The sequence below is a fragment of the Malania oleifera genome, chromosome 2, assembly GCF_029873635.1.
Source record: "Malania oleifera isolate guangnan ecotype guangnan chromosome 2, ASM2987363v1, whole genome shotgun sequence".
NCBI lineage: Eukaryota > Viridiplantae > Streptophyta > Magnoliopsida > Santalales > Ximeniaceae > Malania > Malania oleifera.
Window position 1 is genome coordinate 7,976,525 of NC_080418.1, and position 15,862 is coordinate 7,992,386.

At 37.9% G+C, this 15,862-nt stretch overlaps 1 protein-coding gene across 1 annotated transcript; it reads right to left on the reverse strand.

Moving 5' to 3' along the window:
• Positions 1–723: 723 nt before the first annotated feature.
• Positions 724–3,563, reverse strand: LOC131147717 (transcription factor DIVARICATA-like). Its single transcript, XM_058097249.1, has 2 exons — positions 2,229–3,563; positions 724–1,766 (listed from the first exon to the last, which is right to left on the reverse strand). Exons 1-2 carry the CDS (start codon positions 2,645–2,647, stop codon positions 1,262–1,264), a joined length of 924 nt encoding a protein of 307 aa, XP_057953232.1. The 5' UTR covers positions 2,648–3,563; the 3' UTR covers positions 724–1,261.
• Between the last annotated feature and the right edge of the window lie 12,299 nt (positions 3,564–15,862).

Sequence of the window (15,862 nt, forward strand, 5' to 3'; positions counted from 1 at the left end):
GAGTCAAGTTTTAAGCTTAAACTTTTCGAATTGAATGAATATGTAGGCATGTTAATTCGACTTGATGACAATACACCCACAAGAGTGAATCCATTTTGACGATTAGAATCCGCTCAGACCGATAATAACATGGGAATGAGGGAAATATCTTTGATCCGTTTGTTAAAGATGAGTTAGAGCACAAAAAAATTAAAATAAAAAATTGGATAAACATGACATAAATCTTTTTAACTTTGCTTTGTGCATGCCCCTATTTCAATCACTAACTGGTACATCTATGGGGAATCTTCTTCTTTTCCATAAAGACCAACGAGAAAGATCTCATAAAGAGGAAAGTTACAAAAGAGGAAGGAGTAGGCATTGAACATTGTAGCATGTGATGCTTCATTTAGTGGAATGTAGACTCAGCCTCTACTATAGCCGAGCCAACTTGGCCATTTGGGGTTAGCAATCAAAATCCATGGAATCCCAAATTGAAACGAGCATCCAATGACATGTCTTCCTTGTTCAAGTTTAATCTCAGGTGTAAACCACAGGCATTGATTTCTGTAGTAAAAATTTGACTATCCCTTCATAGGACCCTCGTGAACTTTTTAGTGTATCATTGCTCTTGGTTTTAAGTTTCATGAATTGCTGCGGCGCTTTTGAAATTTTGTCTCGGTTCAAACCATAGACTATGATGACATTCATACCATGTGAGTTGAGCAACTATCGGGAAAAAGATTGCAAGAAAATGCATACTCAATATCAAACATTACGGCTGATGTTTCACAAATATATCACTGAACAATATGGCAACAGAACAGGTTTAAGTTTTTTAGCTCATGATTGAAGAAGCTTATCTAGCCAATGCCTGCAAAAGATCCTCCATGCAAAGTTGGATTTCCATAACTGATGGACAATCATTCTTCTGCATTTCTAATTTCGGTTTGACTTCCAGGAAGAAGAGTTCTTGAGGTATCAAAGATGGGCTGCCAAGTATAAACTACAAGAAGAACAGATGAAATCCTCTCAACTCCTATAGAAACACTAAGATCTTAATTACAAAGAAACCCCAAAGTCTAGTAGTTGATATCCCCTTCTCATTTCAGATTTCAGAATATGCAAAGCAGGATCCTATCCTCCTCAAGAGCTCATATACTAGGGATTAAATCGGAGTCCTGAATAACATATTCACATAAAACCCACAAAAAGGACACTGCGACTCTACCGAACCAACACGAAAGATGTGGGGTTTCGAGAAGTCCTAATGGCTGCCTTCTCATACGTGCGGGTAATGCTGTGCAGATTGCAACTGGAAAACCATGCTTTGAGGCTCTATGTAAGACTGATGAACAGAACCTCTGTGCAGGTTCTGCCCCTGCATTTTGAGTTCAAATGAGTTTATCCCATATGGGGGAGACATGAACATATTTCCATGTGTCGGGTTGAAAGCGATGGCAGCTCCACTGGTGGGCTGATTCCACTGAAGCGAAGTAGTCCTGGGCATGGCAACTGAATTTGGCTGTTGAGGAAGCGCAGTGGGCTGCTCCGGTGAAGTGCTAGATCTTTTATTGTCTGGGGAACTAGTTCGAGTTTCGGGGAGATTGACCGTGGTGATATCGTGGATGCTGGCTCTCCTCTTATCCTTCCCTCCTGAAAGCTGCCGGATGAAGTACTTCTGTGCATGGCTAGCCACTTGAGTTGGCGTTCTCGTGATCACAAAGTTGCGAGAGATGTTTCTCCAGTCTCCTTTGCCATATTTCTTCAGACCCATCAGAAACAGCCTGCAGCGAAGTCATCCAAACCCATGTCAAAGGAAAGGGAAAACAAAAAAACAAAACAGAAAAAGAATGAACAATGAACTCACTCATCATGGAAAACTAGAGTACTCCAACTGCCTATTGATCACACTGGTGAACCAGCGAATTGAATTGCCTATCCAGCTGAACAAGCTTATCTATGAATCATAATAAAAACAGTTCTTGCAGTTTTCAGTTTTGGACTAATCTCTAGAAATCATATCCATGGGTTACAACATCAGAAGAATCTATCAGATGTTGCTCAACTTAGAAAACGCTTAGAAAACGCTTTCCAATAATCTTTGCCAAAACTGATCCAAGTCCAAGCAATATAGTTCAATCCCACATCCGGGCATTTGAATTTTTACCATAAACAAGCAGCTAAATTAAGAGGAAACATGAACTCATAGAGGATAACCAAAAAAAAAAAAAAAGTTAATAACACACCTATGCTCATCTTCTGTCCATGGAACTCCTTTCTTCCTTTCCTGATCAGGCCTTGTTGAAGAAGACCTCTTCCCACAAGGTCCATAGCCATGTTTTAAACCCTCAAAGCCATTATTGTTCACAAGCTCTAATGTGAAGGGGGAAGCACTATAACTAGGAATCGGCACCAGCCCTGCTTCTATATTACTAACATCATCTTCCAATACCTTGTACTGCCTGATCACATCTCCCACAGTCTTCCCCGGCACCATTGCCGCCACCTTGTGCCACCGATCCGGCGTGTCCTTATCGAACACTGCAAGAGCATTCTCAAACATTTTGTTCTCTGCTATTGTCCATTTTGTGCTCTTGCTCTCTTCAAGCATGTAGCTGGGGTTTGAGACAAAGGAGGGCGAGAGAATTTCCATCCCCAACTTCATCAGAGACTCAACACGCAAAATTTAAGGAACCCAAGCCTCGGGGCTTGGAAGAACTAAAGATTTCTTGGTCTGATTATTAGGTCTCTTCTTATGAAAGATAAGAGTTCAGTGTTTTGAATTTGGTAAAACACAGAAGATACAGAGCTAGAGAGGAAGAACCCAAGTGGGAATACAGGAGGTGGAGGGTTAAATCAAGAAGCATTTCCAGGGAATCCGAATAGGAGAATCCCCTCTTTTTGGGTATATGGGCATGCCATGAGGAATCTAGAAAAGACCCACTTCCCCAAAAATCAAAGAAATCTCCCCAAATGAGAAATTAGAGAGAGAAAAAAAATCTAGCTGCTCTCTGGTAAAACCCTCGAGTCCCAGAGATCTGGAACCATGAAAAAAGAACGCGGACCCAGAAAAATTTGCAAGGAGATGAAGCAGAAATTATCTGGAATCTTGAGAGAGAAAAGCTCATGAGTGAGAATCAGCAGTTGTTACTGCAACTTCAGCCTTTTTCTCGATAACCCAATTAGCGAGAGCACTTAGAATTCATGGCAGAAGACGGAACAGAGAAAGCTAAAAATGGAACCCAGGTGTGAAATCATAAACGACAGACAGACTTCTGAGGAAATTGGAGCAGCGAATAAATGGGGATTTTGCGGTTTTCTCCCCTTCTCTCTGCTGCCTTCTGTAGGCCAGAGAAGCTAAGAAGAAAGAAAAAGTTTAAGTACCCAGTAAAAGACCCTGTGCCGAAAAGCAAGAAAGCGAGCTTCAACGGGTGAATCTAAAACTTAATCAGCTGAAATCCTTGGGGGGAGAGAGAGATCTACAGGGCAGAGGAGGAGAGAGAAAAACAGGGGAGGCGATGAAGGTGGAAGACTGTGATTGGATGAAATGGTGTTTGTGGATACTGCAAACCCATGAAAAAGTTCCCTCTTATTATAATGGAGTCTAATAAACACCCTCTGCTCCTCCAAAAAAAAATGCATTGCCATCTGAATAGAGAGTTTGCCAATCAGCAGTGGACACTTGTCATACTTCAAATCAAATTTCCAATTTTTAAGTACTTCAAAGTTCTTTATTTTCCTTTTTTAAAAACTTTTTTGGTGAAGTAGTTCAAACTATCTTAAATGTCTTAAAGCTAAACTCTAATTTTTTTTCTCCCCCCAGCCTTTTTTTTTTTTTTTTTCTTTTGGTTGGGACAGGGGAGAGAATGCCTATATGATGCAACATAGTTTAGTGTTCTTTTACAAGGAAGTTATAGCAGGAATTCTCCTCAATTGTATTCCGTAAAAATTACTGACCTTATTAATATCTCGCCTTTGGCTTCACTAGACCATTAGAGAAGGTCTCCTTTTCGGATGAAAGGAATTTCAAGTTACTTCAAATGCAAAAGATATTGCGAAAGTTATTAGATATAGATCTTACCCGAAATGAAGACTATTTGTCTTTTTTGAGAATGTTTATATCCTCCTTGGACATTGTTAATGTTTTGGTTTTATTTTTTTTAACTACAAAAAAATATTTGAATTAGTTGACGCACTATATAACTTGTATTGTTTAGTCATTTACTATGTAAAGATTTCTGTAATGCCTTCAATTATCAATAATGAGAAATCAAAGGAGCTCATGAGTTTCTTTTTTTTTTTTAAAGTTAACATTATGTTCTTTTTTTTATTTTCAAAACAAATACATGAATATTGCCAAGTATCTTTTTACTTAACTTTTGTAAGATCTAAATTGGCCAAAAAATAATAATAATAATAATAAAAATCATTCATTGAAATTAAAATGAAAAAATTATAGGCCACAAACATGGTGCTATCTCTTTAATTCTTTTGTGAAAAATTTTAAAGTGCAATAATTAAAAAAAATAGAATTTAAAATGCATGTAATAAGACTACAAATTTAATTTTTAGAAAGCATATCAAAATTTATAACAAAAAAAAATGCATCTAGTGCTTTTTTATTTATTTTTAACTATTAAAGAAGGAAATGACAATACATTCTAGGCGTTATATTATTAAAAAGAAAGCCATTTTGTTTTTTTCCCATAATTTTTTTTGACTTTTTTGAGCGTAGTGTATTGAAATAGAGTATGATTGTGATAAGTGAGTGCCCCAGGCGTATTATTTGTTTGGTTTTTATAATATGATAGCGAAATCAGTAAATCGTAGTTGAATGATTATACTTAAACTTAGTTGATTGATGACTTTAATAGTAGTCAAGTTTTATAGTAAAAGTTAACTTACAATATTTATTGTCAAAGTTGAAATATGTAATATATATATATATATATGAATCAATTTTAGTATGAATTCGATATTAAAGTATACTAAAAATACTTTATATATATTTCTGTTTAGTAGTTAGATCTTTAATCAGTCAATAGCTGTCAAAATAACAGTCCATACCACAAAAAAAAATCCTGAGCAAGTGCAACTTAATGTGTGGACTCTCACACCTTCGATTGGAAATTCATCAAACAAAATTATGTTTTTAATTTTAATTATTAGATTTTTTTATTAAATATAGTTAATGTACAATGCATATGATAAATTATTGCAATTGTATCCCTAATTGAACTAATACTGCAATAATTTAAAAAGTAAAAATGGCCAAATTTGTAATGAGGGGTCTCATTTAATTAAAAAGAGATTTACATGGTAAAAATTGGAAATTTAAAAATTTGAGTGGCCAAAAGTGCAATTAAACTCTTGTAGGTGTGGGTTAAAGAATCTTGATTGGCACGCGTGGGAGACAGACAGTGGTCGAGACAAGCTGTGCATTGTGCAAAATGTTGTCCAGGACGCAAGGTGCCAATAAGCCATGGCGCTCAACCAATGAGCTAGATCCACGTGGCCGATGTAGATTTTCGGCGCAAAACCGAGTGTAGGGGATCCTGCACGGAGGAGCTGCAACTTGCAAGCCAACCACCGCCCCCTCACTTCACATCGCTTCTCTTTACAATGGTTGTGTTTAGTGGAAGAGCGTTGGAGAAGAGAAACGATGCTTCCCCCACTCCCTTCTAGAAGAGGTGTACTTCACTTTCCAATTAAATATTAAGTCAATTAACTAATTTAATCGAAATTTAGTGCTTTGTGTTCGGTTAATATAAAATTTTGATTTGATTTAGTTAACAAGATTCTTTAATCAAAATTTTTCAGTTAATTAATTGAATTAATCGCATTGACCAAATGTTCTATTAGATTACTACTTTACCTAAAAATTTAAATTGTTAAGTTGTAGGTCAACAATGTATATCAAATTTTAACACTTCTTCGCACATACAGTCCAACAGCATATGGAAAGATAAATATATGATAAATATCACTAATTATAGGGATCACAATTTAAATATTACAGAATAAATGCGAGCAACGAGATTAGAACCCAGAACCTCCTAATAATTAGCTCTAATATCATGTTAAATTACTACTTTACTTAAAATCTTAAGTTATTAGGTTATGCACCAACAATGTATATCACGTTTTAACATGCTCACCTCTAGCAAACTTAATGTAAACCTTTTTTTTTTTTTTTTACTAAAAGAGGGTGGCACCTCCATTTATTTATTAATAAACCTCACTTTTGGCGGAGGAATACTGTGATTACAAGTTAAAACCAACCAACCAAATTAGGACAAACAAAATTAAAACATAACTAACAAAGGAGATAAAAACATGAAAAAAATAAAAAACAAAATGAAATACACCAAACGAAACTCTAGAGATGAACTAACGACTAACGGAAACAAGACCCTACCTATCTAACAGAAATAACCTTTCAGATAACGTGATAGAAGATGTTGTTCTTCGTAGATTACATTGTTTCGCATTTCTCCTTCTTTAGCAAGAAAATCAGTTGCACTATTGCCTTCCCTATACTAATGCATCACCATGACATTCACTTCTTTTAATTCTACCACGAGTTACTCCCAAAATTCCCAAAGATACCACAAAATACATCAACCTTTCCGAAGCCAATCAACTACAATTCGCGAGTCACTTTCAATAATCACATTAACATAATGCAAACATTTACACAAACGAATTTCTTCCCTGATTACTTTTAATTCCGCACTATTATTCGTACCATTTTTGAAATAACTTGAAAAAATCGCTTTTACCATGCCATGGCAATCCTGGATTGCCCCTACAACTTCCATCACAATTAAGTTTTATCCACCCTACTGGAAGTTTAATGTAACGACCCGAATTTAAAATGAAATTTAAATAATAAAGAAAGGGAAATGGAAACCAAAAACAGAAGGAAGCCATCGACTTTGTCGACAACATTGAACTTTGGGAGGGAAAACGGAAAAAGGAATTAGCAGGACTTCGTCGACGAAGGCTTAAGAGAATTTGTTGACGAACACAGGGCTTCGTCGACGAGAAAATACCGAGATGGGTTCTGAGGCAGCCTGAATTTTGTCGACAAATACAGGGGCTCGTCGTCAAAGAACGGGCTTGTTGACGAAATCCCCTATTTTATATATATGGAAATCCGGATTTTTAAAGCTTCTTTAAGAAGCTAACTCCCTCTCTCTCTCCCCTTCAGTTCTCTCTCTCTCTCCTCGTTTTTGGGCTATTTTTATGCCGGATCGATGATCCGAAGTCACCACGACGCTCCTGGCGGAGTTCTCTCTGAATTTGCTGGAGCGGATCATCGGTGAAAGCAAGGAGGAAACCATCCCAAATCTAAGGTAAGGCTTTATACTCAATTTTTGGATTTGTGACAGTTGAGAGAAGTGTTGTACGCGTTAAAATATTAAAGTTTAATACTGAAAGTTTCCGTTTCCAGGGGTGTTGATTGGAAACGTTGGGAATCATCCTAAGTTGAGGTAAGACTTTTAAGCCTAATTTGACTTAGTGATAGTTATAGAAAATGTTGTACGAACAAAAATACTGAACTTTAGTTCTGGTGAATTTCATTTTCAGGGTATTGATTTGGAAGCCCTGTGGGTGCAGGGAAGAGTTTCTTAAGGGCTGTTCAGGAATCAGGTAAGGGGATAAACTAAGTTAGTTTCTGTTTTTGAGAAAATGCTTTTATATATATATATATATATATTTATCATTTGATTTATGGAAAACGTATATGTTTATATATATATGTTTTATATTTAAAAAATACTGTGAAAATGATCGTATGTTGAATATGTGGAAAATCTGTTGTGTGGCATGAGTATAAAATGTTTTGAAATACTGTTTTTTGGGAATGTGGATGATATGAATTTTTATGATGAAAAACTGGCATACGGGCCAAGATATTTATATATATATATATATATATAATTTGCGAGCGTACGAGCCGTGCTATATGGATGAGATTTGCCGGCATACGGGCCGAGCTATGTGATTTTCCAGCGTACGGGCTAGGCTATGTGATTTGCCGACTTACGGGCCGAGCTATGTGATTTGCCAGCGTACGGGCTGAGCTATGTGAATTGCCAGCGTATGGGCCGAGCTATGTGATTTGCTAGCGTATGGACTGTGCTATGTGATTTGCTGGCGAACGTGTAATGACCTGCTTAATTAACATGATTTTTTTCCCACTATAATAATTATCATACTCTGATACCATAACATTATCCTAAGCAGCGAGAAACATTATATAAATAAACATTCCCATACATAATGATAAATTATACTGTACAATACCAGAGTGCTATCATGTTTCCCAAAAGAATATATACATGTGTTACTAAATCCCCAAAATTGCCCTCAGCTAGCTAGGCAAATACAAAAACCCTCCGCTGTACTCACTTTGCTGTCAGGGCACTACAGACGCCCCTCTACCTACGAGCCTGATCTGCTCGCCTACCTGGATCACCTAAAAAAGGTTTCAACACTAGGATGAGCCAACGCTCAGTAAGATGATATATGCTATTACTAGTGTATGGCAAATGAGTCATCATATCATAAAAATCCGTTTCCATATAATCATGTATATCTAGATCTATAAATACAGTACAAATCATAATATTCATTACCATTTTCATGTCATTTAACACATCTGTATTTAAGTTACTATTCAAAATACTTCTAACATACATAAGTAATTCCCTTGTCTCTGTAAATCAGAATATACATAATAATAACTGTAAACATTCCCTTGTGGATATCTGTATGTTATGATATAACCCCTCATGACAGGGTTGTGCGGCCCATAGGCGGGATCTACACTGGCTGGCCGACCAGGTAAATCACTATACTCCCTTAGTCGATCTGCCCACCTGTACCCATATCTGATGGGGAGCCTGTCCACGTCAAGGGCACTATACGATCGACCTACAGCCTATCTGAATAGGCGGTTGCACTCTGTAAACTATATACTGCATGTAGCTACGGTACCGTGCTCTGTAAACTATATGGTCCAACAGGGTTTGATACAATATACATATTCATATATATATATATATATACTCTTTCACTGTTTTCATTATGTTTTCAAAATTACCATAACGCTATCTTTCTGATCTGTACATACTATAACTGGTGCATCTCGATGCTATCTCTGTATAACTGTCTATATATTCTGTAAATGCTCTGTCTGTATACTTTGAATGTTATGGTAATAGAAAACATGGCATGCTTTAAACTCTGTAAATCATAATACTGGAACTACGTAATCATAATACTGTATCTGTAATTCGTATAATCATGGTGTTAAAATCCGTAAAATCATGGTACTGTAATTCACATAATGATAGCACTGAAATACATAAAATCATGAAACTACAATTCATAAAACATACTCTCATACTACATACATATTCTCAAGCCACACCATACTTGAGTACATAATTTTCATAAATAAATACACTGCATAATATTTAGAAATTTCCTAGCATAACATCCCTTACCTTATCTCTGAAAAACCCCTACTGTACTCTACCCCGATACCCGCAGGGCCTCCTATAAAACACCTTGAAACCAATATTTTTCAAAACTAAACATCAGTATTCTGTCTGTATCATTTCCTATAACTACCGCAAGACCAAAAGGAGACTAAAAGACCTTACCCTGAATTTGGGATGATTTCCAACTCCGATTTCCGGACGATCCGCTCCGGTAGATGCGTAGAGAACTCCGCCAAGAGTATCGTGGTAGCTTCGAATCGTCGATCTGGTGACTGGTGGGGCCAAAAATTAAGAGAGAAGGGAGAAAGTGTTGTAGGAGAGAGAGAGAGAGAGAGAGAGGAGAGAGAGGGGCAAGAGAACTAATAAAAATCCCAATTTTCTCCTTATATACTGTTAGATTCGTCGACGAGACACGTCATCTCGTCGACGAGTCCTTCATTAAATTCGTAGATGAAGCCTTGTATTCGTCGACGAAATTCAGGCTGCCTCGAAACCCTCTCGGTACTTTCTCGTCGACGAAATTCTTTAAACCTTCGTCGACGAAACCCTATCTTCGTCGACGAAGTCTGGCAATTTCTTTAAAATTAAATTAAATTATTTTATTCTCTAAAATGCAATGTCATCGACGAAGTCTACGGCCTCCTTCTATTTCTGTTTCTATTTTCTCTCCCTCTTAATTATTAAAATGCTATTATTTAGGTCACTACAGCACGGGCCATGCTATGATAAAATGTGTAATACCGGCGTACGAGCCGATGATTTTCATGATACACGTATATATATGCAAATGATATGATTGATGTAAAAATGAATGATATGAGATATCTATGTATCACGATTTTAGTATATGTATATGATATCAGAACCTGATTGGCTTGGTTTAGGTTAGCACTTGCACGGTACCGTTGCTATGTCTCCATGGTCGTGATCATGATATCTGTGTTAACGCCGCTGTACGGAGTGGTGTGAGATTGGATGGTCGATGTGGTTATTTTCAAGAAGTGTGTTGTTATCGCCCCTGGTGTACGGACCAGTCCGGGTAGACCCATCGGACCAACAAACTAGACTATTGACTTGTGACTCACTCGAAAAATGAGCAGCTCGAAAGCTATCCCAAGTATAGGAGTTCTGTCGTGTAATATTAAGCGCAAGGGCTAGATCGTCTCCTCAGGGAATGCATTTAATCTAAAAATTTACGTTTGTCCAATCAAAAATAAAAATGCACTGAACTCGGTTCAGATTCAGGATTTTCAAAATTATGGAAACTCAAATTAAATATACACGCAAATTAAAGTCCTAAAACTAGCACGCACGAAATTAAATAACAATAACAGGAGCCCTAGTCTACTCAAGGAAACATTAAAACACGCATCAATTAAAGATGACAACTAAGAATATGGAATTTAACACGCAATGGAAACGCAGTCAAAATTAAACACACTCACAAACAGTAAAAATCAAATCTTTAACCAAATTAAGGGATCAACCCACAATCACAATTTAAACACAAAACGAACAAAATTTTAACGCATAAACGATAACGACAGAAAAAAAAGAAACGAGCTTTAAGCAAACTAATCCTAACTTAATCTGTTTAAACAAATAACTAAAAAAATTTAAATACTAAAGGAAAAGGACTAACTCCATATTTATATCCTGTTCAAGAACAAATAAATAAAAGATAAGAGAGGAACATCATTAATACTTAATAAACTCTAAAACAAAATAATATAATAAGTAACTAAATAAAGCAAAAGAGGAAATAAGAAGGCAGAGAGAGAGAGAGAGAGAGAGAGAGAAAACAGAGGGAGGCCTCGGTGGAACTCTTGGATTGCAGGGAAGTCCTCCGGAGTTGTTGCTGGAACATGGAATAGAGGCGGCTGTCTTTGGCTTAAATCTGCGCAGCAGTAGGAGGTCCGGGGCTGGTATGGTACTCATGGGTTGTTGAGAGCTCGGCTGGGGTTGATAGTTGGCCGGAGTTGCAGCAGTAACCTCGGCTGCTGGTGCTCTGTTCTGCTGTGGAGGCCGAGAGCTGTGGCTGAAGATGGGTGCTCGGGCCTGTTGGTGTGGAATTGCAGGCAGAGAAGTGGAGCTGCTGAGGTTGAGGTTGTGTTGATGTCGCAGTCTGAAGGAGAGTGGAGCAAAGGCTTGTGCTAGAGACGTCTCGGGTCTTCACGGCAGCAGGTGGCTAGAAATCTGGAGCAGCAACACAGGGAAACAGCACAGCAAAGCAAAAGGGCAGCAGTGGTGGCCTTCCTTTAGCAGTTGCAGCGGCTGTGTGTTCACGGGCAGAGGGAGTTGCAGCAAGGGAGTAGGGAAGCAAGGAGAAGGGAAGAGATAAGAAAAAAGGGGAAAAGCAAAGAACTAAAAAGCTGGAAATATGAGAGAGTAGAACAGAGATAAAAACAGGGGAATAGAACGGGAGAATGGGCAAAAGAGAGGGCAGAGAGAAGCTAAGGGAAAAAGAAGGGACAGGAGAAGAGAAGAAGAAGAAGAAGAAAAAGAAGAAGAAGAAGAGAGGAGAAGATGACAGCCCGCCTCTTGGTCACAGGAAAAAATAGGATTTAAAGGGTAAGGGGGGCGGTGCCCTAGGACCCAAGACCCGGATAGGAGACCCGACCCGGATTGTTATATTTTTTTTCATTTTTTTCATTCTCTGTTCATCGCAAATCTGACTCTTCTAGAGCCCGTATCTCACAAAACTCAAAACATGAAAGTTGTAAATAATCCTTTCCTCTTTCTCCAAAAATTTGAATCGTCTCGATCAGAACTTGGACAGAAAAGTTATGTACAAAGTACGAACAGGTGTTGGTTTTAGTTCCCGGGATTTTTCCTGCGACAAAAAATTACCAAAACTTCATAAATAGTGCAATAAAGTTCAAGAATGATAATTTTGGCACTTTATTAAAATATTGGACGATTTCAGACATTTAATTAAAAATATAAACCATAAAGCCTGGGTTAAGATGCCCAATTACGCAGTTTTGACGCGTAATCACACCCCCCAACTAACGTTTTGTTAGTCTCTAGCAAATGACGTGAATGAATCTCAGGGTGGTGTCTACAACTACATACTCCAGTAATCATGAAATCAATGCACATGCGACATAATTATACCACTTCACATACAAGAACATAACTGAATTTCACACAGACTTGTTCATATTTAGTACACACAACTCCAAAGCACGTCACTTATGCAAGTTTCATCATTTATATGTCATTTAAGAGCAGTATACTCACATGAAGTTAATCAGAGGTACATTCAGAGTTAATGCAATCATATAAGTTCGAGTATAAACAGGTAAACTCTCGACGTGTGTGTGATGTGTGTGACTCAGTACACCTAGGACGCCAGTGGACACCTACAGAACGGTCGCTTTGACTTGGCCTAATTGGTATACCCTCAAGAACACTTAAAGAAAATGGGTTCACTCATCATATGTGAGGAGTGTTGCGATCAAACGTCTCACATACTAAAAGGAACAACGCTAAGTATATGGAGTGAACTAGTCTGGAAAGGATCTAGCCTATCTATGAGGTGTCGGGTCCTTCACCCTAGCATCTTCTCACATACTTGCCATATCCAATCGAGACCACCCTAGATCAACTTATTCACAGACTTGTCGTGAGTGCATCTGAGGCATTAATCGGTTGAAGAATCATCATACGTGGAAAATATGTGTCATCCTTGACTTTTTGTGATATGTATTTGGGCTGGCATTGACATTTCATTTCATGCGCATGTGTATTGCTTATTCTTTTTTTTCTGCTCATTCTTTATTTTCTGTCTTTTATTGATCAATTAGGACTATCATAACACTTCTTTTATAATCTTCATACCATCAATGGGAATTGAGCTCGAATAGTGGTCTATGAACTAAGTCTATCTCTAGGGGTGGCTCAGCCTTCACATCTTGAGTGGGCTACAAGACCTAGGTTTCTATCTCCCCACTAAGTGTCATCTCTAAGCTAGCAAATCAAAACATAGACTAGTGTACAAATTAATCATCCAGAAAAAGAGAATTGAGTTCCATGAACTCTGATTTGATATTAACGCTCAAAAGGACGATAAATAGCTCAAGGATATCTCACAAGGTGTCATAGTCGCCATGGGTGCTCTCTCAGTGCTCACAGGAAACCCTAAGTGCAATGAATCACTTGAATGTGTTTATTCAATCTCGTGAGATGCCTTGTAAATACAGAAAATTATATAGTCAAATTAACATGAATGTACTACCAATCGATTCTTCATGGAGTCATAAGATCATATAAAGAGAAAACTACGCATGATTGACTCAAGTGTGTCATTTTTAAGTTATATGCAAGTATGCGAAAGGTATGAGTCAGTGTTAAGCATAGCATAGTGCAATGTAATTCCTTCAGTACTTCTCCTTTATTTCTCTCCCTTTTTTTTCTGATGATTTTTTTTATAAATAATAATATGAAACTCGGTATGTGTATGTGCACAGTGTCACATGTGAATGCTCACCCCCCCCCCCCAACTAAAGTGGAATATTGTCCTTAATGTGAAAGCGCAGGAGAAATAAAATTGTGCACGGTAAACAATTAATGGAAAAGTACTATTGACTGATGTAACAAGAAAGAAAAGGGAAAAAAAACACAACTAAAACAAATAAACGAAAAAAATAAAAAAATAAATAAAAATAAAACAGTAGCATAGAAAGGTCAGAGGACTCCCCTAGGGTATTGCAAAAGCAAGACCTCTTTGTCGACATCGAAAGGGGTCATGAAAGGCTTTAGGCACTATCCATTGACTGTGAAACGGTTGCCATTCTTCAGATCTGCAATCTCTACCGCACTATGAGAATCAATTTTTTCAACAATATACGGACCACCCCACCGGGATTTCAATTTCCTAGGAAACACATGCAGTCGGGAGTCATAGAGTAGCACTTGTTGAGAAGGGAAAAGTTGTTTTTCTTTGATGTTCCTATCATGTAGCAACTTCATCCGCTCCTTAGCCAAACGAGCATTATCATAAGCGTCCCTTCGAGATTCTTCAAGCTCGCATACCTGCAATTTTCTTAAACCCGTGGCATCATCAAGTGAAAGGTTAATCCGTTTGATAGCCCATAAAGCACGATGCTGAATTTCAACAGGTAAATGACATACCTTACCGTATACTAACCTGTAGGGAGACATCCCTAAGTTTGTCTTGAAAGCTGTTCGGTAGGCCCAAAGTGCATCAACAAGTTTTTCTGACCAGTCCTTACGATTAGGATGCACGGTTTTCTCAAGTATCGTTTTGATCTCTTTATTGGCCAATTCAGCTTGACCATTGGTCTGAGGGTGGTAAGGGGCAGAGACTTTGTGGGTTGCACCATATTTTTGCATGAGTTTTTCAAAAGGTTTGTTACAGAAATGGGACCCGCCATCACTAATGATTGCCTTGGGCATGCCAAAGCGTGCAAATAACTCTTTGAGAAAACGTATGACAACCTTATGGTCATTGGTCTGACAAGGTATTGCCTCCACCCATTTAGAAACATAGTCCACAGCGACCAAAATGTAAGAATGCCCGAAAGAAATGGGGAAAGGTCCCATAAAATCAATACCCCAACAATCAAAAATCTCAATAGTCAATATAGGGGACATAGGCATTTCATTCTTGGCAGTAATTTTTCCTAATTTTTGACAGGCCTCACATGCTTTATAAAAATTTTCAACATCTTTAAACATGGTAGGCCAGTAGAGTCGACTTTGTAATATTTTTGAAATAATTTTCTTAGCAACAAAGTGGCCTCCACATGTCCCACCATGGCAAAAATGCATCACAGAATTTAATTCATCATTTGGAACACATCTACGCCCCAATTGGTCAGAACAATATTTGAACAGGTATGGATTATCAAAATAATAATGTCTTACCTCTGCTAGGAACTTACGCTTGTCCTGGGTGAGCCAATGGTCTGGCATCCGGTCGGTGATGAGGTAATTCACAATGTCGGTGAACCATGGAGCGCGTGACACAGCAAAGAGACGTTCATCAGCAAAGTCATCATTCAAGGGAGGGGACACTAGTACCTTGGGTAGCTGCAATCGAGAAAGATGGTCAGCTACAACGCTTTCCACGCCCTTTTTATCACGTATGGTGATATCAAATTCTTGGAGGAGTAGAATCCACCTGATCAACCTGGGCTTGGCATCCTTCTTTGCTAATAAATATTTCAAAGCAGAGTGGTCAGTAAAAATAATGACAGGTGCACCAATGACATAAGAGCGAAATTTTTCTAAAGCAAAAACAACAGCTAGCAATTCCTTCTCAATGGTAGTATAATTTCTCTGAGCATCATTCAAAGTTCGACTGGCATAATAAATAACCGACAGCTTGTTATCAATTC